The 27898-nt window shown below is 41.7% G+C and overlaps 1 protein-coding gene across 1 annotated transcript in view; it reads right to left on the bottom strand.

Annotated features, from left to right (window-relative positions):
• Nucleotides 1–3740: 3740 nt before the first annotated feature.
• Nucleotides 3741–27898, bottom strand: part of MYO3A (myosin IIIA) — a 259578-nt gene continuing 235420 nt past the window's right edge. The window contains exons 32-35 of the mRNA XM_012002014.1: nucleotides 22489–22595; nucleotides 14531–14571; nucleotides 12738–12881; nucleotides 3741–4433 (exon numbers count right to left, since the gene is read on the bottom strand). Coding sequence (XP_011857404.1) covers nucleotides 4301–4433; nucleotides 12738–12881; nucleotides 14531–14571; nucleotides 22489–22595 — 425 coding nt within the window. The 3' untranslated portion in view covers nucleotides 3741–4300. The remainder of the gene's footprint in view (nucleotides 4434–12737; nucleotides 12882–14530; nucleotides 14572–22488; nucleotides 22596–27898) is intronic.

The raw sequence follows: 27898 nt of genomic DNA, 5'->3' as shown, positions 1-27898 counted from the left end.
TGTCCCGGGTGCTGCCACGGCCGCTGCGCGCCAGCGTCAGCGAGGGGCAGACTGGGGAGATCTCGGCGAGGCGGGGAAGCGTGGCCCAGAGGGGTTTTCTGTGTGCATCGATTGGGGTGTTGTTTGAGGTCTAGCTCCTGCTGAGGGGAAGGAAGCGGGGTTCCCGCGCCGCCCTCCTCCAAGCGGGTGCTGAGGTCGCTGCGACCTCGGGAGCTTGCGCCCCGGGCCGGCATCAGGCGCCGTTCACGAGCCTGGGGAGGGGACGGCGGGGGAAGGGCTCCTACCCGCTGATGGGCTCATTTCAGCGCCTTAGTAGAGCCTGACGCCTGCCTGCTGAAGCGCGCCGTCCCCGGGGGCGCACTGTTCCTGCGCAGCCAAGGGCTAGATCGCGGGACCCACCGTCCAGCCTCTGAGTGACGGCTGGGAAGAATGACTGCTGATTGAGGCAATTAAAATCCACGCTGGAGTCTAGAGGACCTCGGGCTGGGGGAAAAAATAAAACGAATGGAAACTTCTTGAAAGGGAACGAGACAGAGCGGCCAGAGTGGGCAGGATTGATGGCGGGTGGGGGATGGAATCAGGGTATTTGGTGACCTTGGCCCGCGGAGGCGTGGAAGGGCCCGCGGCTGGCGTGGAAGGGGAATCTGTGTGTGCCTGGGAGGAGAGAACAGGGTTTCCAACTAAGCAATCTCGGCTTTCCAAATCTGAGTAGGAAAGAAGGCATCGCCTGAAGGGCCCTCATTTCAAGGGACTTCAAACCATTGTCCCCACTCGCCCCGAGAGAATCTTCGCGGCAGCGCCCGGGAGCGCGAGATTGGCTCTCTCTGAGGCGTATTAGTAAGGGTTTTCTCTTTTTCTAATAAGAAAGGACGAGAAAGTCAGAATCTTTTTCGATGATTTCCTTTCTACAAAAAGCTGTTACAGACAGGGAGGACGCCCTGAGGATTGGGAGCCCTTTGACGGTTTACGCTGCATTCTCTTGGCAGTGGAGATGAACTTCAAGTGCACCTCGCATCTCCGGGGCTCTGGGGGAGAGGGAGGGAGTGAGAGAAGGGAAAGGGCTGCCTGAGGTCGGCTTCCCGAGGCGGCTGCCTTCCCCGCGCCTGGCCAGAGCGCCTGTCATTTCCATTGTGTTCACAAGCCGTTTTCTTTCTCTGACCTCCTGAACCAGCTACCAAAGCTGCTACCAAAACAGAGACCGGGGGATCCCGTCTGGGCGAGCACCTCTCGACCCTCGCTTAGAAGGGACATCCTGGGGCACATGTTGGACGCATACAGGCCCAAGTCCTCTATCCTGGAGCACAACTGTCCCTGGTCAATTCTCTCCACAAAGCGCTGTCTTCTGGCGCGCCTGAGTCCAGGGGTTCCCTGAGGAGTCATGGGATCCACACTATGGCAGCTGGGTCCAGTCACCAGTTTGAGAGCAGGGAACCAGTGGGGCCTTTATAGGGTCCTGCCGAAGGCTGGCGCTGAGCGCGCTAGGTGGAGAAGTCCGGACCAGGCTGTGGGAACCTGGGTGGTCGAAAACTCAGGGCTCAATTTGGCTCCTCCTTTTCGCTTTCTTGGCTCTGACACTCCAGGTCACCACGATAACAACTCCGGAAACCTAAAGACTTGCGGTTCAGCCATCTGCACTTCAGGCATGGCAGCTCTGCAGCTCTCTCCAGCCTCGCAGAGGCTGGTTCTTTGTTGAAATCCATAACAAGTCCTGCAAAGGTTTTGCTTCAAGCCAGCAGTCTAGGGTTGCAGAACTTTCTACTATGGATGAGTGATTGAAAACATAAAGGTTCTTAAAAATAAGCGTTTAAAACACACAAAACCCCCAAAGAAGAAACAGATGAAAACACCCGAATTTAACTGACTTTTTTTTTCTTTTTGGTAAAGCAATGGCTTCAAGTGCTACCGTTTAAACTCCATTAAATCTCACAGCTCTGGAGTACTTTCGATCTAATGGTGGTATTTACATTTTTTATTTAAACGCACCCTACTTCAGATGCAGACGGGGATCTGATTTGTCTTTGCTGAAGGCTGTCCCTCCCTAGACGGTAATTTGCTTTGTAATGACTTTCATTTCACTAAAGAGCCCATTCCCCCTCTCCGGGACTTGGGGTTGGAGATAACAAAAGAGCTCTGGGAGGTAATAATTACAGTCATTAGTTCACAAAGGAGGCAGCCAGTGAACGGGAAGGGAAGGCGGCCAGTGCTGGGGGAAAGATTTGGAAAGCCCTTCCTCAGATGAGGGAGACAGACCCAATCCTCCGGCTTGTAGGGACAGTTTCCTTAGGTGTCTGTGGTTTACTAAGATGCATCTCAGGCTCACCCAAAGAAGAGTGTCTGGCACACATTTTCCTCTGTCCTTCCCATGCTTAAGTGTCAAAGGACAGAGAAAGAAGGGAAGATGGAAAGAAAAGGAGAGGAAACAACCATGGAAGAACACAAAAACACTGCAACCAAGCATTCACCAAGCCTTTGCCATTCTCTTCTCTATTCTCACTTAAAACATTGGTGCAGGGAAAATTTAGGGAGGGAGTCTGTTGCTTCCCTCCCTAAATTCTCCCTAAACCAATAGAAGTAATAGAAGAGGCTGAGTGCCAGGGCTCTTGTCTGCAGGGGCCACCCCAGAAGGAAGCCTAGAAGGAAGCCAGACAGAAAAGCTGAGCTCAGCTTACTGCTCCTTACCCCTGGCCCCTGCTCCGCCCTCACCACAAACCCAGGCCTTCTGGTGGCAAGTGGACAGGTGGTTAGAGGTGGAAGGGGGCTAGGCCACTTTGGGTTTTAGACACCCCTGCCCCTCCCAGCCCTTCTCTGGTGACCTGCTGTGCTGGTTTCCTGGGTACTGGCCATAAGGCTGCTCAGTGCATTCACACAGCTGAGGGTCACTCCTTACTTTTCAGTCGCAAACCCAGTGAGGCTGTGCTGCTAATCCAGGGAACAAGAAGGCCTGGAGTGCACTTGGACTCTGCCTTGCCATAGCTGCAGGTTTCCCCTTGGCCACATTGCAACTATAAAATGAAGAGTTGTCTCTGGGGACCTTTTGGTGCCAACTCTTTGAGTTGGAGAGATGCCCTGTGGACCAGCGGTACAACAAACCTTCTGAGCCCCCTGCACGTGCCCTCACTCACTCCTTGAATATTTCCCCAGAGTCTTGACTCCGGCCTGTGGGTGCAGGAGCCAAGGGCACCTACACACAAAAGCCCCATCCCGGTCAGAACCCTTCTTCTGATTCCGTGCAACAACCTCATCACCTGTCCTCACCCTCTCCAGGTTGCTTAGATGGGAATGTCAGTTTCATAAAACAGCTTAAACCAGGTTTTAGAATAAGGTGCAGTCAACCCAGTAATGCAAACTTCTGTCCACCCACTAGCCTCCCCCATTTTAAATACACACAGAGTCGGAGTAGCAAAGATGGCCCCAAATCTGCAGACTGGGAGAACCTGAAATCTGACAGTTCCACCCAGTGGCGGCACCAGCATCTTTATAGATGGGGCCAAAGACAGCCACACAGATTGGGAAGGCATCGTGCAGGCAAGCACGTGTGGTGTGTTGGGGATTTAGAGATTGGAGGCCTCTGCGTTTGTGTGGCAAGGGGTTTTAGCTTAGATTGTGTTTGTCTGAAGTGGCTGGGTGGTGCTGGGAGTTCGCTGATGAAGGCACCTCAACTCCCCTCCTTGGGCACCGTCACCAGCACAGCCTTATAGCAGAAGCCCCAGAGGGGAAAATGAGGGATCAGTCACGCAAACCACGGGTTTTCCAAGGCACTTCCTTTATTTAGCAACCTTAGTAACCAAAGGAAGAGAAAGAGCAAGTTTGAGATGAAGTACATCTTCGAAATTCTCCCCACCCCTCCCGGGCTTTTTTCTCTTAAGATTCAACCGCTAGCATGCGTTCTGTTGGCTAAGAAAAGCCGTTTCCAAGAAAAACATCTGTGAAGTCACCCCAAATGAGAGAGAGGTTGGCGAGATCCCAGACGCAGTGGAGGCCACAGGAGTTTAAAAAAAAAAAAAAAAAAGAACAAAGAGATCGATTCAGGGATGCCGCAACTGGCGGGCTGGTGAGAAAGGAGGGTGCGGGAGTTCGGACAGAAGGCGTCGGGGGAGGTTTTCCGAGGGCTCCCAGGTCTCTTCTTTCGGGGCACGGAAGGCCAGCCCGGGAACTTGAGGGCCGAGCGCAGCAGGCACCCTCTGCGGAGATCAGGGCCGCAGCTTCAGTGCCTGCTGGTGCCAGCCCGAGTGCCTGCTCGGCCTCTGCTGCCCTGCAGGCTCAAGCGCCTTCCGACGGCGGTGTCTGCCTGGTTGCGCGGCTAGGACTGCTGGACTAGGCGCCGGCGCTGGGAGGTTTTGCGCAGGAGCCTCCTGAAGTCGTAGGGGTTGGCTGCTGCCCCTCTCTCCTCCTTCTTCTCCTCCTCCTCCTCGGGGCTCTCCGCCGCCCAGCACCTGCAAGCGAAAGCCAGGGCCCGAGTGTCAACCGCACCACATTGAGCAGCGCGTCCCCACCTACCCCGAGTTAGGCGGGTCCCCTTCCTCTCACGTTCCGCCAACCGCGGACGTTTAGGAAAGGCACAATTGAAATGACTGGATAATGGCCAAATGTATCTGCGATAATTCTCAGCAAGTTTTCAAAACTCCTCTAAGCTGAGGAGCAGAGGGGCTGGTGGAGCCTGGTGATGGTGTTTAGATACATGCTAAGTAAAGCTTCAGAAGATGCAGTTTGGAAAGGTGAGTTTGGATTGCAATAATTCACAACCAAAAAACAAATATTTATTTTAATACCTTAATTTTAACACACTTTGGTCAAACAGAAAAACTCAAATTGCCTAAATAGACACTCAATATTTTCCATTTGAAAACTGCTCAGATGTTTCTTTAAAAAATGCTCGCTCAAAATCTGACCAACTGCCCTGGTAGTGGCACCAAGAGCTACGGACCCTGTCGGCTTTTTCAGTGTTTCAGTGTTTTGAATGAGGTTGCTGGGCTAAGTTTCTGAACCAGCAAGCAACCACTGCCAGTGTTTACCTTTAGATTCTGCAGCTTGTCTGGGAAGTGGGGTATTCCCTAAAAATGCAACTACATAGATTCATTCACTCCTCACTCATTCATTCATTCACTGAGCACCTGCTAAGCACCAGCCACCAGTGTAAGTGACGAGTGAGCAGGAGTCCTTGCTGTCATGGAGTTTATAGTCTAGTGCAGGAGAGACCCACGGACAACTTGAAAACACCAGGTGGTGAGAGGTGCTGCACAGAAAAGTAAAGCTGGGTAATGGGGAAAAAGTGGTGTGTGTGTGTGCATGTGTATGTGTACAGGCAATTTCATACAGGGTGGTTGGAAAGGCCTCTCTGATAAGGTGATATATGAAGAGAGACCTGAAGGAAGAGAGTGAGTAAGCCATGCAGATCTCGTGGGGAAGGGCAGTACTTCCAGGAGGATAGATCAAGCAACGTAAAGGCCGCAAGACTAGGGTATACACATTGTGTTCAAGGAACAGCAAGGAGACCACTGTGGCTTGAAAAGAGTAAGCAAGAGGGGGAAATACCAAGAGATGGGAGAAGAAGGAATGAGGATAGAGTGTTCAGATAATTTAGTGTTCAGATAATTTGGGACCACCTCAAGGACTTGACTTCTACTTACAGTGAGATAAACACTGAAGGGTTCTGTGCAGAGGAATCACGCATAACAGGATCTGTCTGCCAGGATGAAAGCAGGAAGGCCTGTTAAGAGATTCTGTAGTAATCCAAGCAAGACTGATAGTGGCTTACACTAGGCTTGTGGAGGAGGAGGTGAGAACTGGCCAGATTCTGGTCATACTTGGAAGTAGAACTGAAAGGGTTGGCTCACTGATGGATTAAATTGGGGTGTGAAAGAGAGGAACCAAGAATGTCCTCAAGGCTTTTGGCTTAAACAACTGGAAGGATACTGTCATTTAATAAGATGGCGAATACTGCAGAGAAGCATAATTTTTGCAGTGGGATAAAGATTTTAGTTTTGGTTATGCTAAGTTAGAGATATTTATTAGATATTCAAGAGGATATCAAATATATGAGTCATGGCAAGGCTAGATATTTCAGTTCACAAATTTTAAGTACAAAGACAATTTCCTTCCTTCCTTCCTTCCTTCCTTCCTTCCTTCCTTCCTTCCTTCCTTCCTTCCTTCCCTTCCTTCCTTCCCTTCCTCCCTTCTCTCTCTCTCTCTCACTCTGTCACCCAGGCTAAAGTGAAGTGGCTGTTATTACAGCCTCACTGCAGTCTCAACCTCCAAAGCTCAACTGATCCTCCAGCCTCAGCTTCCTGAGTAGCTGGGACTATAGGCGTGAGCCACTACGCCTGGATACTTTTTTTGTTTTTATGTTTTTGTAGAGACAGGATCCCACTAATGCTACCCAGGCTGGTCTTGAACTTCTGGGCTCAAGTGATCTTCCTGTCTTAGCCTTCCAAAGTGCTGGGATGACAAGCATGACCCACAGTGCCAGGCCAGGAATTTTAAGTACACAGACAATATTTAAGGTCATGAGAGTGCATGTTGATAAAGCAAAGGACTGGGACACTCCATTATTGAGAGATCAGTGAAATGAGAAAAGTCAGCAGGGAGAATGAGAAATAGCAGCCAGTAAGGCAAGAGGCAAACCAAGAGAAGTGCTGTCCTGAAGGCCAATGAATGAAGTACTTAAAGAAAAAATGAGTAACATAGGTGTAAAATCACCGAGCATGGCAAAACGGAGGTCACTGTTGACCTTGGCAGAGGCAATTTCAGTGTCGTGCTGGGAGAGGAAACCTGAGTGAAGCGGCTCAAAAGAATAGGAAGAAAGAATGTGCAGGAGGTAGTATCATTACTCTTTTATGTTTTATTTATTTACTATACTGAAGAGCAGAAAAAGTGGGTGGTTGTAAAGGGGGGATTGGGTCAAGGGTGTATTTTATGATGGATCTGAATGCATCATGTTCACTAATTGCCAGAAATGATTTGGTAAAGAGAACAAACATTCAAAGTGCAGAAGACAGAGGGGACAATTGCAGGACAATGCCCTTGAGTCAGTGATAGGACTTGAATTTAGTGCACAAAGGGAAGGTTTCACTTTAGCTAGGAGGGTGGAAAGGTCATCCATAATATCCTGAGGGAAGTAGATGGGTAAGTGGTAGGATAGATTCAGCATGTGTCTGTTATCTGCTACTGTTATAAAAGAAGGTTGTCAGCTGAGAGCCAGGAAGTTTGGAGGGTTTGAGGAGAGAGGAGGAAGTTTGAAACAATGGGCCGGGAAAGTGACATAAAGGATTTTTAGGGAAATGTAATATTGCAAAGTAACTAAGGGCCTGCCTAAGATGTGGTCATAATTTTAAGTGGGATTAAATTGTTCTGATTTTACTCAGCATTGGAGTTTACCAGTTGAATATAATTGAAGGAGAGAGGGCAAGGCCATTGGAAATATATGCAAATGAATGAAAATAATGATGAAAGGAGAGGTCTAGAACGTGGCCTGCAGATGGAATATGCTTTTATTCTGGTCCATTCTGAATAGGGAATTAAAAGGCAAAGAAAAAGAAAAAGACCTTTGGCAAGGTCTTTCAGGACACCCTGAGCCCAGTGGATACTTGACAGGGAAGGTCAAGTAGCATCATGATGGGTATTGAAGGAGCAGATCATCCTCTTTTGAGTTACTGACTTGAATTTTCATACCTATTCAGCTTATTTCTGTTGTAAGAATATTAAATGTCAACTATCTGCCAGGTATATCACACACATTATTTCTAATTCTAAGGAAAATTCTGCAAGGTCTTAGATTCTTGTTATTCTCAATTTGCAGATGAGAAAACAGACTGATCCTAGTTGCTATGGCTAGTAAGAAATGGAGTGCAGATTCAAACCCAGGTCTATAGGTCTCAAATCTTATGCTTTCCTCCTTGTATCCTTTTGCCTCTTTTTTTGTTCATGCTTCTTTCACAATTCTCCTGTCTCTTAAATGAGGCACTTGTGTTCCATCTTATTTTCCCCTTTTCATCCTCCATTGATCTTTTTGCCATAATTAAAACCTGCTTATGCCCTAAACACCCCACATCTCTCACCACTGCCCAACAGAGACCCCACTAGGTCCCATCTTCAGAGGAGACAAGCAGATGTCAGCCTCTTGTTGTCCTCTTTTTCTTTAGTGCCATTCTCTAATCACCGATTGCCTGCCATCAGCTTTCATTCATTTAGTCCATGAGAATAATGAACTATCAACAACAACAACAAAAAAAAAAATCAAGAAAACAATCTCACAGTAGCTACAAAAAATACTTAGGAATAAATTTAACCAAGGAGGTAAAATACCTATACACTGAAAAGTATAAAACACTGATGAATGAAACTGCAGATGACACAAATAAGTGGAAAGATATTCCCTGTTCATAGATCAGAATAATTAATATTGGTAAAATGCTCATACTACCCAAAGCAATCTACAGATTCAATGGAATCTCTATCAAAATTCCAATGACAGTCTTCACAAATATAGGAAAATCAATCCTAAAATTTATATAGAACCACAGAAGACCCTAAATAGTCAAAGCTATCTTGAGCAAAAAGAAGAAATCTGGGAGACATCACACTACCTGATTTCAAACTGTATTAAAAAGCTATAGTAAGTAAAACAGCATGGTACTGGCATAAGAACAGATGCATAGACCAATGGAACAGAATAGAGAGCCCAGAAATAAATCCAACATTTACAGTCATTTGATTTTCAACAAAGATGCCAGAAACACACAATGGGGAAAGGACAGTCTCTTCAATAAATGGTGTTGGAAAAACTGCATGTCCACATGCAGATGAATGAAATTAGATTGTTATCTCATTTACAAAAAGCAATCTCACACACAAAAATCAATCCCAAATGGATTAAAGACTTAAACATAAGACATGAAACTGCAAAACTACTAGAAGAAAATATAGGGGCTAGCTCATGTTATGCTGCCTAAAAAGAGAAAAGAAAAGAAACAAATTATAAGGGAAAAGCTCCATGACATTCGTCTGGGCAATGACTGTGATCTCAAAAGCACTAGCAACAAAAGCAAAAAATAGACAAATGGGATTATATCAAACTAAAAAGCTTCTGCACAGCAGAGGAAACATTCAACAGAATGAAGAAACAATCATTTAAATGTGAGAAAATATTTGCAAACTATATATCTAAAAAGTGGTTAATATCCAAAATATAGAAGCAACTGATACAACTTAGAAAAAAAAACCCAAACAGAAAACAACCCTCAAATAACCCAATTAAATAATGGGCAAAAGACCCAAATAAACATTTCTGAAAAGAAGACTGAGAAATGGTCAACACGTATATGAAAAAATGCTCAATATCACTAATCATAGGGGAAATGCAAATTACAAACACAATGAGATATCATCTCACACCTGTTAGGATGGTTACTATAAAAAAGATGAAAGGTTACAAATGTCGGCAAAGGTGAGGAGAAAAGGGAAACTCTTGCACATCATTGGTGGGAATGTCAATTAGTACAGCCACTATGGAAAAGAGTATGGCAGTTCCTCAAAAAATTAAAAACAGGCTGGGCGCGGTGGCTCACACCTGTAATCTCAGCACTTTGGGAGGCCAAGGTGGGCAGATCACCCGAGGTCAGGAGTTTCAGACCAGCCTGGCCAACATGGCGAAACCCCATCTCTACTAAAAATACAAAAATTAGATGGCTGTGGTGGCAGGTACCTGTAATCCCAGGTACTTGGGAGGCTGAGGCAGGAGAATCACTTGAACCTGGGAGGTGGAGGTTGCAGTGAGCTGAGATCATGCCATTGAACTTCAGCCTGGGTGACAGAGCAAGACTGTGTCTCAAAATAAATAAATAAATAAATAAGAAAATAAAAAAAAATATGATCCTACTTCTGGGCATATATCCAAAGGAAATGAAATCAGTATGTTAAAAAGAGATCTGGGCTGGGTGCTGTGGCTCATGCCTGTAATCCTAGCACTGTGGGAGGCCGAGGCGGGTGGATCAGTTGAGGTCAGGAGTTCGAGACCAGCCTGGCCAACATGGTGAAACCGTGTCTCTACCAAAAATATAAAAATTAGCCGGGCATGGTGGCACGTGCCTGTAATCCCAGCTACTCAGGAGGCTGAGGCAGAAGAATTGCTTGAACCTGGGAGGCAGAGGTTGCAGTGAACCGAAATTGCGCCACTGTACTCCAGCCTGGATGACAGAGTGAGACTCACTCAAAAAAAAAAAAAAAAAAAAAGATCTGCACTCAGCTGTTCATTGCAACATTATTCACAAGAGTCAAGATATGGAATCAACTTAAGAGTCCATCAATGGATGAATGGATAATGAACATGTGGTATATGTACACAATGGAACACCCTTCCACCTTAGAAAAGAAGGAAATCCTGCCATTTGTAACAACACGAATGAACCTGGAGGACAGAGTGCTAGGTGAAAGAAGTCAGGTGCAGAAAGACAAATATAGCGTGATCTCACTTCTATGTGGAAACCAAGAAAAAAAGACAAGCACACAGATCAGTGAGTAGAATAGTGTTTACCAGAGGACTGGTCGGGTGACTGGGGATAGATCAGTCAAAGGATACAAAATGTCAGTTAGACAGGAGGAATGAATTCAAGAGATCTATTGTACAACATGGTGACTATAGTTAATAACAATGTATTGTGTACTTGAAAACTGCTGAGGGTAGATTTTAAGTGTTTTCACCATAAAAAAGATAGCTAAGTGAGGTAATTCATATGTTAATTAGCATGATCAAGCCATTCCACAATGTACACATATCTTAAAACGTGTTCTATACCATAAGTTTATACACGTTTTATTTATCAATTAAAAAAATCACAAGGCACTCAATTCACCATTGCTGCTGTCTCTTACTCCCAGACTTACACCTTCTTTCTTGGGCAATGCCAATACTTGGTGCGTGTATATACACAAAACGATATTCTTTGTGCTCTGACATCTTCTGACATGTAGTTTAGTCTCAAATTTCTCCAGTTGTTTCAATAACAGTATTCTGCTGTTTGGTTTTTGTTTTCTATTTTAAATTCAGAATACTGTCAAGGCTGTTTTGTCTCTGTAATCTTCCTTAGTTTAGGAAAAAAACCTTATCTGAGTTACCTTGTTCAGTTTTGTTATATCAGTATACTTTTCCTCTAGCATCAAGCTCTTGGATGTAAGGATCACATCTTATGCACTATTCTATCCACCCCTTCTTCAAATGCCCAGCATGATCTTTTGCATAGGATGGAAATACTGAGTAATGGTTAAGACCGTCAACTCTAAACTTAGAAAGCCCTGTGTTCAAATTCTGGCTCCATGAACTTATCATCTAGGTGACTCTTTGCAGTCACTGAACTTTGTAGACTTAGCCTCCTCATCTATAAAATGGGGCAGTAATAGTAACTGCCTTATGTGGTTGCTGTGAGGATTAAATGAGACAATAGCATAGTGCCTAGCACAAAGAGTCAGTCAACAATGCTAGCTGCTAGCATTTATTCCAGTGGATACTAAACACACAGCCATAGACATCACTTAGTCTACATCAGGAGTACTGCAGGGATAGAATGCTTTCATAGCAGACGTGTGTCTGCCGGTGCGGGGAAGGGGAAGGATACATTGGAGAAGGGGCAGAGTGAGCTTTTAAAATGGGAAGCAGGTAAGTCAGTGAAAAGCAAATGGGCATGGAGTGAACATCTGGGATTTTAGTTCACTAACTCAATGTGTGACCTTGGGCAAATCACTTAATCTTTCTGGCATTTGGTGTTCTTCTGTACAGAGCTCTACGGTTAAACTAGAACATCTCTAAGCTCCAACATGTTACAGTTCTAGATCCCAAGACGGAAGAGCACATCTTTTGGAGGCAAAGGGCAAATATCATAGTTCAGGTGGAAATTCTTTTGCAGATATGGAAATGAAGCTTAAAGAGGTCAGCCAACATGAGCAAGGTCATTCAACAACTAAGCCACAGGATCAGGAACCAAACCTAAGACCATGTGACTCTAAAACTTCTTTTCTTAACCACCATGTCATCCTGTAAAATGGGTGAGGGTTCTGAGGACCCTAGGCTCACAGGATATTCATTTAGAATTCTGGGTGAACAGCTTTTTGTTTTCCGTCATTACTCCCATTTTTCATATGCCATGTTTGTTTTATTATATACCCTGATCTCAAAACTCCACACATATTTTGGGAGGAAGGAGAAAAAAATTCCCAAAGTATGAAATAAGCTACAAAATAATTTACTTAATGTCAGAAAGTTGGTGGCAAGGTGAGAATTCAAGCCAATATATGCATTTTTCTATGACTCTTTCTCTCAAATGTTTTTGGGTCTGACATCATTGATTCTGAGAAATTAACAAGCATAATTAAGAAACCAATGAGTAATTAAAATTACATTGGTTGAGCTCGAATATAGATTTTGGATATGATATATTGCTTACAATTAGATGACCATATAATAATTTATCATCCAAACTGAAGTACTTTTATTAAATAACAGGAGTTTTTGTTAATAATTACATCAAGAAAACAGGTATAAACTCAGTTTTTGCTAGGAAAATGGAGGTGTCTGATTACCCTACCATAACACTGTACATGACGTTACTTTTAAACACCATATCACTCAAAAGATGCAATATTCAGTAAGAGTGCTTTGTCATTCATCTATATATAAAGTGAAATATCTTAAGAAATGAAATTGTGAGTATAAAACTGTAAATGCTGTACTTTAAAGTTTAGCTTTTTACCTTTCATTAGCCTTAATACATTGATTCTGGAGTTCTTGCTGTGGTCTTCGTTCTCTTAAACTAGGGCTATGTTCCTTTGGTCCAGAACGACTGGGCAAAAATTCCTTATAATAGAAATCTTCCAAATCTAATAATTTTCCCTGACTGTAAATGAACACATAAACACACCATTGCATCAATCTAATTTTCTACTCACTTAAACTTATAGGATACTTGTTTTTTCTTTTATTTACTATAATTTAGGAGTAACATACACATGTCAGTAGAAATGGAAGGTCTTGAAACGTGGGAAAAACAGTATATCCCATAAGTAAAAAGAAAAACCTTCATATCTTACCTTGAATAGAACATTAGCTGTGGGAGCACATTTTCCTGGTTCTATTGCACTGAACTTGGCACCAAACTAGTGGTTACTATAATAGCCAGTGATTGCAGTGTTTCGGTTTGGCCAGTCTAGATCAGCAGTCACTACTGTCCTTTAGGCCATTATCAGAAAAGCTCACCTTTGTGTACTAACACTCAGCATTTTCAAATTTTATCAGCCCTCAGTACATTGATACACATATGATCTTAACTTACCTCCTTCATGAGTAACATTCTGTCCTCTCTCTATTCTTTGTTCTTTAGTGGATTAATTTCTGTGCTAGATTTTAACACCCACACGTGACATACACATAAGGGTGCATCCTTGCCCATGTTAATTATTGGTTCTACTCAGGGCACAGTCTGGTTCCTATGGTGCTCAGTATCTGTAGTCTGACAGGACTTCTTAAGAGGTAAACAAGTAGGACTGGAAAACCTCCAGGTGCTACAGTGCTTCCAGGAAAACACACTTTTCAAATTACAGATACTAATTTAAAAAGGACTTTCAGGATGTCACTGATTCAGAAATGAAGAACTGTGTTCACTCACGCTGAATAGAAACGCTCTTGTTTGTTCTTGGCACTCACAGTCCGGAAATTGGTTGACGTGAACATTGATTAAAACAGTGATATAGTATTAAAAGAGTAAAATATCAGTGGGAAATATAAGAAAAGGAGAATAATGTGAATTTAAGTGTGTTATATTTGCAGGTAACATGAACCTTATCTTCTTAACAAATCCATAAAAATTACAAGCAGCAAGATTTAGCATGTGTAGAAGGAGAAAAAGCAAAAAGGAGTTTGGGGAAAGAAAATTCATGAATACAGGCATGTTCAAATTGCCCAAGCAAAACCATTCCATGGAACAAGAAAAGCAAATTATTGGGAGGGTACAATTCATTTAAAACATATTTAAGTTCTTAGTGCTATGCTGGCTCAACAGATTTCCAATAGGCAGGATCTTATAAATTATATATAAATCACATATTTGTAATGTAAATGTATTGAGTGCACATTACCTTCCAAATCCATCCATATAAAATAGGTGATTTTTTTTTTTGACGGAGTCTCCCTCAGTCGCCCGGGCTGGAGTGCAGTGGCACGATCTTGGCTCACTGCAAGCTCCATCTCCCGGGTTCACACCATTCTCCTGCCTCAGCCTCTGGAGTAGCTGGGACTACAGGTGCCCGCCACTACGCCTGGCAATTTTTTTTTTTTTTTTTTTGGTATTTTTAGTAGAGACGGGGTGTTGGCCAGGATGGTCTAGATCTCCTGACTTCGTGATCCGCCCGTCTCGACCTCCCAAAGTGCTGGAATTACAGGCGTAAGCCACCTCACCTGGCCTAAAATAGGTGATTTTAAATTATAATTTGGACACATGGATTTTTGTTTGAATAAGATGACTGACTGAAATCGAGAAGTAATAATTACCTGTCTTTCCTTGGTCTTCGTTTGTCTTCTTGGATTGACTTCTAAAGGAAAGAAGAATTCAAAAGACCTATATACTATTATGATCTTAATATAATTGATATATTACTATAATCTTAATATGTAAATACATTTACTTTTAAAAGATTAAGTTAGAAATAAGCAAGTAGATACAATATTTTAAAAATTTAAAGAAATATAATTACTCAAGTTTTATTAATTATAAATTTCTGGTTATTTTTTACCACACCTAAACTGAAATGAATCTTTGCATTCCATATGAAAAATGTATTTCCCACACAGTGATCAATATAGACAAGGTTACATAAGATCTATTTACTACAAACGGGAGCAACTATAAAATTTCTGGGAAGCCCATTTCTCTACTACAAATGCAGTTGCGATGGAAGCAGGTTAATTAAGCTGCTTTGAATGTCTTGCTTCTTTGTCTGCAGGTAAAACAGATGGGTGAATATGGAGGGCAGGTGCAACAGTCCGCAAAAAGAATGGAATTGTGACTTCATAAACCTATAGGAGCCCATTTATGATATAAACGTAGCAGCACAGATGATATATGTTTTCATTTGTACAATGTTTTCATAGTTGAGAACTTTATGTATCAAGGTCAGAACAAATTAAGATATGCAAGTATGGAAATAATTAGATATATTTTAACTGATACTTCAATTTGAACATTAACAAAATGGTCCTTTGTATATAAGTTTCACGTTATATACAGTACAAACCAGTACTATCTTTTGCACTGTAGCATTAGTAATGCGTTTTTATGTGTGTGCTACTTCAATATATTTGAGCTCATATATTTACATGTTGCCACAGCATATTTGTCTTTTAGGCTGAGAAAGCAGACACCATACTCACCTTGAACAAACTGAAGATATTATAATTGTGGAAACCCTATAGCAGGTGTCAAGTTGGCTGGTACCACAAAAGTGTTGTATAACAAAAATGGCAATTAATAACGATTTATAAATACTGAGGGTTTCCCCCAGTATTTTTAGAGACATAGTAAGTCATGTTTTTTTTTTTTTCCAGGATTTATCATTTGTTGTACTCTAAAATAGTAAATGAGTGGAACAGTTCATGGTTTCTTCTATTCTTATTGGTTGGCATTTTAACAGGTGGATGAGGTAGAAGTGAGTGCTTCCTTGCATCAAGTCTGGGAGGAGACCATTCAGGAAATAATGTAAGGGCAGGATATCAATTACATTCCTGTTCTCCCGTTTCCTATCACTTCACATTCTTGATCCAATGCCCTAGGCTAAGAGGTACTTACAAATAAATTACATTGCCCGCATAGGAACAGAGGCCACTAGCAGTTCAGTTAATGATCTCTGGGATTCGGGTAGTGTTTGTTGTGGTGGTTGTTGCTGTTTTAACATCACTTCGGTAGTAGTTTCCTACAGAGGTCCTGCCTCCTTCATCCATTCCCTGAAAAAAAGCCCCTTTGTTCTAAGTAACAATTGTCTATAGTTCAAAGTTACGTTTAAGTGATGGCAGTACGTTGAATGACAGGGGTGCCCCTTTATACAACCAAGAATCAAATAATGTTCTGCCCTTGAATTCTCAGGCTGGTGAGGATCCTATTTATACTAGATCAGCACTTCCCTCTGAGATATCGTGTATATAAGTTGGTTCTCAGTTACAGGAATTCCTAGAAGAGGACATATTGTCCAGACTTCTTTCACTCTTGCCTGTGTTAGAATATTCTTTTTTTTTTTTTTTTTTTTTTTTTTTGAGACAGGATCTCGCTCTGTGACCCAGGCTGGAGTGCAGCAGTGCAATCTCGGCTCACTGCAACTTCTGCCTCCTGGGCTTAAGTGATCCTCCCACCTTAGCCATCCTTGTAGCTGGGACTATAGTCATGACCCATCACGCCCGGGTAATTTTTGTATTTTTTGTGGTGACAAGGTTTCGCTATGTTCCCCAGGCTGGTCTCAAACTCCTAAGCTCAAGTGATCCACCCACCTCGGCCTCTGCAAGTGCTGGGATTACAGGTGTGAGCCACTACATGTGGCCTTGTGTTAGAATATTCTCATGAAATGTGAGTCAATAATACATTTTTCAAAAAATTATTTAAGATGGCTCATAATAGAATCGTTATACAATCAAAGTAATAAAGTAGAAATTGTAAATGAGAAACAAAGGAGGCAAAGGAAGTAGGTGCATTAAGATGGAGGCTTACATTTGTCTCTTAGTTTCCTAACAGCTGGGGCTAAAAGGCGAGCATGAGGCAATAACCCCTACCCTTTGTCATGAAAAGGGAAGCATACCACTCCTCAAAGGTGAGGACTTTATAAGAAATTTATTACACGGACTTTATAGTGGGGACGTTTTTTGCTAAGATGTACAATGTTTTCAATTATAGTTTTGAAATTACAAATTAAAAACTTGAAATTTGAAATAAAAATAAAGAAGCAAATGTCCCATGGCAGTTTCTTATAGAACCAGTGTAGAGAAAAGAAAGAAAGAGGAGACAAACATGACTCACGTAGATTTTCTGGCTTGGGTGTTTCTTGAGGAGGCCTTTAAAAGAGTAGTGTCTTAGCTCTGAAGACTTTGAAGAACCTGTTCCTTAATCAGGAACATTGCACTCCCCCTCCAGCCCCACCCGTCATAAAGAAATATGTTTTATGACAAAAACGTTAAAATTTATATCCATTACATCATAGTGAGCACAATCTTACTTTCCTTTTGGTAATACACTACCAATTTCTTTATTAAGATGGATGAAGAAGGAGCTAAAACGTTGAAGTCAGGAAGAAAAAGACTTTGGAGTGGCCAAACTAGCTACTGCTGTAGTTCAGGGAAAGTACTGGAAAGAATAATAAAATTGGAAGGGATCTCTGATAAGATTGTGTTCGATTACTCGTTTTTTTGAGGAACCTTGGCCCTGAGTCATTTTTGCTTATGCTGCACGGCTTTGAGTGTTAGCTCAGGCAGTACAACAGCCCATGCGCACTCCACTAATGCTCTCCACCACAGGCACGCTTCTGCGGCTTGGCTCACTCTTATTTTGGACACAGCAGCAGCATTTCCTGGACGTAAGAGATTAAGAGCATCAAGTCATAGGAAAGAGGCAATACTGATGTTAAGGCCGCCAGAATCACCATTGTAAGAAGTGACATCCAAGGAGGAAAAAAACCTATAAAATACTATAAAAATAGCCAAACAACTGAAAGCAGAGATGTTTGTGTTGGGCAAATGTAAAGGAAATAATTTTCTACAACTCAACAGCCCCTGAGAGTACTGTACTACAGGGGTCTATTATTTAACAGTCTTCCAGTTACGATGTTAGCTGCACAGTGTTCTCAGGACAATGGCTGTAACATTGAGCAAAGGCCTCCATAGAGCTTCTAGTTTAGAGGGGGAAGTTACACAGGAGATAAGTAGATAAATAAAAATTTATAAATGTAATTAAGAGGCCGGAGCGTGGTGGCTCACGCCTGTAATTCCAGCACTTTGGGAGGCCGAGGCGGGCAGATCACCTGAGGTCAGGAGGTCAAGACCAGCCTGGCCAACATGGTGAAATCCTGGCTTTACTAAAAATACAAAAAATTTAGGGGAGCAAGGCAGTGGGTGCCTGTAATCCCAGCTACTTGGGAGGCTAAGGCAGGAGAATCGGTTGAACCTGGGAGGCGGAGGTTGCAGTGAGCTGAGATCGGGCCACTGCATTCCAGCCTGGGCAACAAAGTGAGACAACAACAAAAAAATGCAAAATTCACTGGAGAAAAATGAAGCAGGCCAGTGATAGACAGAGAGATTGGGTGCTGCCTTAGCCACAGCAGTCAGGGATCCTCTCTGAGAAGTATAGATCCAAATGAAACCAAACCAATAGCCCCATAGACTGTTCTTTTTGATAAACATAGAAACTAAACCTTCTGGTCTTAAAGCTTGAAACTTTTATTTGTTTCATCTGAGTTCCTTCCTCAGGAAATAACCTTTAGGCCCCTCAAAAAAAGAACTGAAACTCACCACAACACTGCACTCATTCACCATGATTGCTTCCTTACCCCTCCCCAGTTCTTGTTTTCTTAAACGTTGTTACATTTCCTCTCTGCTATATAAATCCCTGGCGTTAGTCAGTAAGGATGGATTTGAGACTGAGCTAGGCTCTTGGGCTGCAGCACCTGATCAAGGCCTTCTTCTTTGGCAATGCTCGGTTTAGTGATTGGCTTTCTGTGCGGCGTGCAGCCGGACCTCAGCCAAACCCCTGGTGTTTCAGTAACATGAATCAAATACAAACATTTTGAATAGTGCTATAATAAAAGTTCACGATAATGTATTGTATATTTCAAAATAACTAAAACAGTGGAATTGGGATGTTCCTAACACGAAGAAATAAATGCTTGAGATGATGGATACTCCAGTTACCCTGATTTGATCATTACACATTGTATGCTTGTATTGAAATACCACATGTATTCCATAAACATGTACAATTAGTATGTATCCATAAAAATGAAAAATAAAACATTAAAAAAGTAAAAAAACATTTTCATTCACTGAAGTGACCCTGGGTCATCAAGAAAGAGTTTAAAATAGTATATTTTAGAAAGACTTTCATGAAAACCATTTAAAGTTACAGAAAGTGTTTGGTGGTTAAAGAGAGTGGGACCTCATTACAGCCACACTTTTCACTATGTGTAATGCCTCAAATCCTGGGAAGGGCCAGATAAATAGGAACACATGGTATCTTTTCACTTATAATAACATACTCCTTTTCTGTTTTTTCATTGAAGCCATAGATTTCAAAGTCAGAGTTATAAAAAAGGATCCTATTCCCTAATAACTTAGGATATATGGAAATATAGTCACTTAAAAATAACAGTGTGATGACAAAGTAAGCTTCTTGGGGATGGAACTCATTTATGAGGCTCAGAATTTGCTCCACAGTTCTCACTGGTTGTAATAAATGTTTCACTTCTGTTAAGGTCTTTTACAATTTCTCATACTGGGAACAGTATCTGCTGTTGTAGCCATCACAATCACTTGTCATTTCAGTTGCATTTAATAAAGACCATTAAATATCATTTACTACATAAACTCAGGGTTAATAGGGAATGTTTGGTAATTTCTAATCTTGTTTCTGCTGTTCTATTTAACTGCATAAACAAATATCAGAGTATTTGCTGCTTTTGAAATTATTTGAGCAGCACAGAAAAAAATCAATTTCATTTCTTAATCCGCTTCCTATAAAGTGACTGTCAAAGGCAGGTATCTGGAATTTTAGATTTTTCTCAATTTACTCCTATTTGCTTTTCATTCTTTTATTTCATTGCTCTCATTTGTACAACACATATTTATTGCATGCCTGCTATGTGTCAGGTTGAATGCAACAGGCAAACTCCTTGACCTCGTGGAAGCCACACCAATCCCTCTTTAGCATGATAAAGTGTCATAAAAGGGAAGTATGGGCTTCTTAGGGAGGATATAGGAAGAGCTCTCTTGGGATTTGGGAGTGACAAGAAGGTTTCCTGAAGAAAAAGACATCTAGGCTGAGGGTGTTTTGATCGTGAAAGATGAGAAGAGAAAGAGGATGTGTGTTTTAGGCTGAGAAAAGGGCATGTCCAAGGACAAATGTTCGTGGACAATTTGAAGAGGACAGTGCAGGTTACTGGGGAGGAAGGGCTGGAGTGGAGAGTTTGGAGGGGTGAATGAATGAATATCAAGCACAGAGGCTGGACAGGGTGAGCAGGGCCCAGATTTTGACAGGCCTTCATATCTTAGGACAGTGGGAAGTAACAGAAAAGTTCCATCAATGGGAGGATAGTATAATTGGATATTAATTTTAGAAATACAACTCTGGCTACAGTGTGGAAAATATATTAATTAGAAGGGGAAAAACAAGAGACCAAGGGACCAGTAAGAGAAGTGACTCAGAAATACTGACAAGACATGCTGGCCTGGAAGAGGGTATTAGCACAGAGCATGGAGAGAAATAGAAACTCGAGATATTTGGATTTAGATTTTTGAATACGGAAGACGAGAACAAGGGAGAAGTCAAGGTAATAGTCAGATTACTGGCTTGTAAAATTAGTTGACTATTCATAAAAGACCACATATTGTGTGATTCTATTTATAGGAAATGTCCAGAATAGGCAAATCTACAGAAACAGAAAACTAGATTGGTGATCGCCTAGGGCTTGGGGCAGGGGGGTGGGAGTGGGAAGTGACTTCTAATGGGGCTCTTTTTAAGGTGATGAAAATGTTGTAAAATTGATTGTGATTAAATTATTGTACTAAAAACCATTTAATGTATATTAAGGTGGGTGAATTGTATGGCATGAGATTTATATCTCAACAAAGCTGTGAGTGTGTGCGCCCATGTATGGATGTGTATGTGTGTGTATATATCTCTATATATGTATACATGGATGCCTGTATGTATCCATGTAGAATATGCAAAACGAACATTAGGTAGTTTGACATTTGAGGCTGGAGCTACAGAGAGAGCTAAGCTAGCGATAAAGATTCAGAAATCAGCAGTCACTGAGGTCGCAGTAGCTAATGGGATTGTCTAAAGGAAATGAGTGGGGAAGAGAATGGGTTTCCACAGGCAACCCTCTGTGGAAACCGAAAATAAATCACTAGAGAGAGGGGAAAGAACTAGAGAAGACTGGCTAACTTGGAGGTCAAATGTGAGCTTCATTTTCTGCCTGCGAGGTGGGAGACTTATTTCCAACTGATTCTCTGGGTTTTGACACATCCTCTGGGTTCTCCAGGGCATAGGGGAGTGCTGCTTTCTCACTGTGGCAGTGCGGAGCGGAAGAGTGAATAAATATTGCAAATGGAGGGACCGGCCAGTGGGTGCGAAAGGCCTCAGGAGCACGAGAGAATGCAGCTCACCAGCAGAGTTTCAAGCAGTTCACTATGGCTCAAGGACAAGAAGAGGGCAAGAAAAGAGGCTGAAGAGCAGTCGTGGGTCGCAGGAAGAAGGCCTGGGAAGGAATTAGAACCTCATCCTGAAGGAGTTGCTGAGCCATTAAAGGAACAATTAAGGGAGGAGCATGCTCAGATGTACAGTTTACAGACATTTTCAGGGGCAGGCTGGAGAGGATGCAGTTAAGACAGTTATGTGGTACCTGAAATACTCCAGAGTGGGAAATGATAGTCTGAAATATGGAAATCGCTGTGAGGTTGGGGGGGAATGAGTTGGAATAAGCTTTTGCAGGTAGAAGTCACAGTTTAGAGCCACTGATGGATCACAGGTATGAAAGAGAGGACAAAAGCCAGAATCACTCCCAGGTTCTTGGTTTAGGAGACCATATGGATGACAGTGGCATTCATGGAGAACAGGAACATGAGAAGAAGGTCAGGCTATCAGGGGCGATGCCAAAGAGTCCTCAGGCTGTTAGTGAGCAGGAGCTGTGGGGTCAGAACACCTCAATAAAATGAATGGCCTGGCAGCTAAGGCATGCTTATCTGTGTCTTGGAATCCTGATCTGAGAGATATGGATAATACGTTCAGGGCTATTTCCAGGATTAGCTATCACAGTGGATGTGAACAAGCCTTATTCTAGGCCTGGAATTTGAAAGATGCTTAATAAATGCCTGTTTCTCCCCTTCTTTCGTTTTCTTCTAGTTTCACCAAAACCCACCCATTTACACCAGGGCCCCTCTCTAGAGAGCTCCTGCTATGATGGGTTTCTCTTTCTGAGTTGATATTTTCATATCAGTTCATATTAATGGACTAGCAGAGAAAGTTTCAAGGAGGATGTGGTAGGTACTACTATGGGAGAGGCTGGAATGTGAGGAAGAAGGGCTGGAGGAGATCAAAGTGCCCAGATCCCCAGCCAGCGAGGGGACTGAAGAGGAGACCAAGGCCTCTCTTTCCTGCCAGGCCTTCCTTTGTGCCTGGCCTAATCTAGACACAGTTTTCACACTGGCCATTAGTAGATGTGATGGCTCCCATCTGATAGTAAGAGTGAGCCACTTACATGTAGTAGATAATAGTATGTGGAGTCTTCAGGGTTATTTAATGTTTTGGGTTTCCGGGGTCGTCTTGGGGGTCTCAATATTTTTGGCTCCTCTCCTTTAGAGATACCTATAAGAAAGGTGATCATAAACAAGTATTCAATTACAAAGACTATTATCAAGTGATGTTTTCCTTTTGGGATAAATAAGAAATTATATACCTATGACTGAGGCTGAGGCTGGAGAAAAAGGAAATACTTTTGCTGCACAACCAGCCCTTATCCTACTCCTTACCATGTGCTTTCCTCTAGTTGTCTGGTGGTCTAGGACTTTGAGAGCCAAGGGGAAGAAAACAAGAGGAAGGAAAAGAAAAACAATGCAGCCGGGTGCAGTGGCTCACGCCTGTATCCCAGCATTCTGGGAGGCCGAGGCGGGCAGATCACTTGAGGTCAGGAGTTCAAGACCAAACTGGCCAACATGATGAAACCCCATCTCTACTACAAATACAAAAAAATTAGTCAGGCATGGTGGCAGGCACCTGTAATCCCAGCTACTTGGGAGGCTGAGGCAGGAGAATCACTTGAACCTGGGAGGCAGAGGTTGCAATGAGCCGAGACTGCACCACTGCACTCCAGCCTGGGTGACAAGGACAAAACTCCGTCAAAAAAAAAAGAAAAAAGAGAGAGAGAGAAAGACGAAAGAAAGAAAGAGAAGAAAGAAAGAAAAGAAAAAAAAGGAAGGAAGGAAGGAAGAAAGAAAAAGAATAGTTTGGTCACGTGGAATTGAGTAGAGCAGTTCAGAGGATGGATGACGTCAGGGGTCAAAGCTGCCAGAAAAACAATTTAGAAAGCAATGTTATGCTTACAGAACCTCTTCTGCCCCTTCCCTCCCCCGTGTGTTTGCCTCGTGTGGTGACCCATCTACCCAAGCACTGCATGATCTGCATTTTTAAGGACCGCCTCATATGTTATGGCTCCAAATGAAGAGACTGCTCATTTGCAGAGCTGACTCTTTCTCAAAAGCCTAATCTGTTCTTTCTCCAAAATTTAGGACCTCAAACCAGTAGCATTTTTAGATTTGACATTAAAAGAGTGACAAAGGAAGAATAAATTTTGTCATCTTTTCCTACTCTTTCTGTTAATACAGCCAAGATCTCAAACCTGGAACAACACTGTCAGAGCTTCTGGTGATCTGTACACTTTGATGTTCATGTTCATTACAAGTGGCTTTATATTTACAGAGCTAATAGACCTCACTAAATACTTCTATTTTTTTCATGATTCTTGACAACTCCATCCACAGACTCTGTTTGTGCAAAAATGTCTGCTCGACAGATAGATCAGGATAGAAGTGTGAGTTGGGTGTGGTACTTACAGGAAAGCTTCATTCAATACACCTGAACATATATTTCTAGGTAGGACTTTAAAAGCAGTAATAGCTCATTCTTGCATACAGTAAAGGGGCAGTGATGATTCCTAATCCCCAGATGTTGAAATACACAGAGAAACAGAGCTGTCCCAAACTATACTAATCAAATAGAAGAATATTTATATTTATTATATGTAAACAACTGTGACTGGCAAGTGTCTTCAACCAATGGTGAAAGACTCATAGATGTCTAACTTTCTAGTTCCCTGACCAGCCCACTAGGTGAAGATACTGATCACAGCAGCATTCATATTCTGACATTATCCAGCTCATTCATTCCAAAAGGTATGAGAAATTTCTGGGTGACAAAGGGGATCAGCTAATCGGGGGTACTTCATAGAGGTGTAGTGCATGGAACAGTGCTCCTCAGAGAAACCTCAGCATTCATACATTGCTGTCCTTTTATGAATGAAACAAAAAGAGATATTTGTCAATGAGACCATGTTATTACAGATTAGTAATAGACAAAGCATTTGTCTGACCCATCCCTAGAGGTTCATCTCCCATTCTCTCTCTCCCTTCCTCAAGGAATAGATGGAGGAGGTGGAGGGAGTCCAGATATCTGAGTCATTTCTGGATCCATCTTAGACCGTCACAGGCACGAGGAAAGATGGTAAGGCCTGAATTCTTGCCACCACCATAAATAGTGGTCTTTTATTTTTTCCTTCTCATTATCCTCTCTCCCAGTGCTGATTATTAAATAGATTCTATTGGCTCTTGCAAAGTTTTATCATTTCAAAATGCATTTGTCATATCCATTTATATTACTCATTTGAATCTGAATGGCAAGATACATAAAAATATGGTATAAGTTATTAGATATTCTTAATATTTTTAGAAACATGAATGTGGTATGTGACTAAATTTTAACTTGGCTTTAATATTATTTAAAATCTGAATTGAAATATCAGAACATTACTATCATAATACAAATTAATTAAAATGAAGATGGCCAAGAAGCTGAATAATTGCCAAGAGAGTGAAAACAAAAAAAAGGTTCTGGGAATAAAGACATTATTGATCTTGTGTTCATTTTATCATCAAATGTTCCCCCATTCAATCTGATTTCTCTATTGAAAATGCTTTCTATTAGGTTGTTGCAAAGGGAATTGCGTTTTTTGCCATTAAAAGTAATGACAAATTAAAAGTAATGGCAAAAACCGCAATTCCCTTTGCAACAACCTAATAGATGGTGAAGGGTCCTTTTCACCAACAAATCCAAAGGTCCTTTATCTGTCCCTGTTGTCTCTGACCTTTCTTCATTAAGCATTATTAAACACCCCTCGTCTTCATGACTCAGGATAAAGTTTCTGAAGGCAGGTGCCTTATCTTATTTTTCTTTGTATTCCCAGTACTTATAAAAAATACTTGACACACAGTAAGTGCTTAATATAAGTTTGCTAGATGACTAAGTGATCTTCCCCTTGCCTTGTGGATTGAATCATCCTTTCCTCAGGTCCTGGCAATTTCCGGTGTTCCTAATGCACACCTCAGGTCTGACCCTCCCATCCCACAGGAGCTCCTGCCCTAATTTCTTACTCCTTACTGAATACTTCTCTCTCAGACTCAAATGAACCTGCAGTCATCATTCTTCTCCATCTAAGATTCTATATACTACAACCTCAATGGCAGCATTATTCCTGCTTCCCAGGTTGAAAACACGGATATCACCTTTGCCGTGTGTCTCTTCTTCATTTCCTACAGACAAGCAATAATTAATTTCTGTCCATTGTTTTGACACATCCTTTGAAATATCTAATATTCATCCACCACTTAGTTTCATTTGCCATTGCAATCACTCTGGATGAAACGACTCATTTAATAACTGTGGTAGAGTCTTAATATGGTTTCTATGCTTTATCTCACAAATGGAAACCATATTTTCCTTTCTTTTTCTTTTTTCTTTTTTTTTGAGATGGAGTCTTGCTCTGTCTCCCAGGCTGGAGTGCAATGGCGCAATCTTGGCTCACTGCAACCTCTGCCTCCCTGGTTCAAGCGATTTTCCTGCCTCAGCCTCCCAAGGAGCTGGGATTACAGGTGCTTGCCACCGCACCCAGCTAATTTTTGTATTTTTAATAGGGACGGGGTTTTGGCATGTTGGCAAGCCTGGTCTCGAACTCCTGACCTCAGATCATCTGCTCGCCTCGGCCTCCCAAAGTGTTGGGATTACAGGCGTGAGCCACCACACCTGGCCCAGATTTTCCTTTCTTAAATACCACTTTAATTGTGAAATTTCAAGTTTCAAAAATTTATGATGATGCCTCCTTTTCCCCTCTTCATCAAGTTTAAACTTCTGACTCCAGGTTATTTACAATCTTAGCAATTTCAATTTTATCTCCCATTTCCCCCCAAATGAACTTTCTCCTCTTGTCAGTCCAGTTGTCTCACTGAAACCCTGATAGACAATGTTTATAGCTGTAACTTTGCTTTTTCTCACCTTCTCATAGAAAAGCTTTTCATAGACTTACTGAAATCTTAAGCTTGTTCAATGTCCACCTTCAATCCTATCTCTTTAATGAAGTTTTCACTGACTCCCCAGTGATCTCTCTCTCATTGAGCATAAATGGTACTTGCTAGAGGCACAAGCCATTTTAAACCTGGTACAGGCTGAATCGTGTCACCTCAAAATTCACATGTTGAAATCTTAACCTCCAATACCTCAGAATGTGACTGTGTTTGGAGACAGGGTCTTTAGCAAGGTAAATAAGTTAAAATGATGTCATTAAAGTGGGTCCCAATCTAATGTGACTGCTGTCCTTAAAAGAACAGGAGATTAAGACAGACACACACAAATAGAAGACCATGAGAAGATGACCATCTAAAGGCAAAGAAAAAGGCCTCAGAGGAAAACGACCTTGTTGACACCTTGGTTTTGAACTTCTAGCCTCCAGAACTGTGGGAAAGTAAGTTTCTGCTGTTTAGGTCACTCAGTCTATGGTACTTTGTTATGGCAGCCCTGGAAAACTAATATAGAACCTAATCCCATATGTCTTGCTGCTTACTATTTTTTGCTGTGATTTTTTTTTTTTTTTTTTTTTTAAATAGTGGCACCAGAAGTCTCTAGATGGTGGGGATCATGACTTAGGTTTTGATGTCCTTGTGTCATTTCATTGGTGATCTACATGTGGTAGTGTTTGGAGATGCAAAGATTGTGATTTCATTTCAGCTTAGAGATGTAGTGCTAAGTGAATAGTAAATATTAATATACTTCTGTGAACTGGATCACCATTCTCATCACATATAAAAATAAATTTCTGATGCTTTAAAGATTAATATAAATAAGAGAAATAATAAAGCTCTTGGAAGAAAATCAGGGATAATTCATGAGCAATCTAGGGGCATGAATGTTTTAATCAAAATTCAGAAATCATAAAAATATAGACATATTTGCCTATTAAATATAGGCAAAAACTTTTATTTGGCAACAAAGTCAAAAGACACATGATAGACTTGGAAGGCTATATTTGCAACACAGATATAAAGGGTTCATATTTTTAATATGCAAAGAGTGCTAACAAATGACTACCAAAAATATAGACCAACAGAAAAGTGAGTAAAAGATTTAAGTAGAAAATTCAAGATGCGCAAATCCAAAAAGCAAATAAGCATGGGAAGGCACCTGAATTTACTAGCAGATAAGAGAATATAAATTAAAATTAGATATGATTTTACTCCAGACACATTAGCAAAGATTAAAAAGAAGGATATCACTGATGGACAGGAGGTCAGGACAAGTGTATGCTCCCAAATTGTTGAAGGACATGTCAATTTCTAGAGCCTTTTATGAAAGCAATCTATTAAAACCAAAAACATCTTGCAACTCAATAACTTCATCACTGGGGATTTATCCCAGTGTACAGGTACATTTTCAAAGATATTTACTGTAACATTTTTCATCGTAGCAAAAAATGGAAACAAAGAGAATATCTAACAATAGGGAAAAGGTTATATAATCATTGTGATTCACAAATACAGGATTATGCAGCCATTAAAAAGAATAAATTA

This window comes from Mandrillus leucophaeus, unplaced genomic scaffold (genome assembly GCF_000951045.1).
Source record: "Mandrillus leucophaeus isolate KB7577 unplaced genomic scaffold, Mleu.le_1.0 Scaffold673, whole genome shotgun sequence".
NCBI classification, from domain to species: Eukaryota; Metazoa; Chordata; class Mammalia; order Primates; family Cercopithecidae; genus Mandrillus; species Mandrillus leucophaeus.
This window is presented reverse-complemented; position numbering and strand designations above follow the sequence as displayed.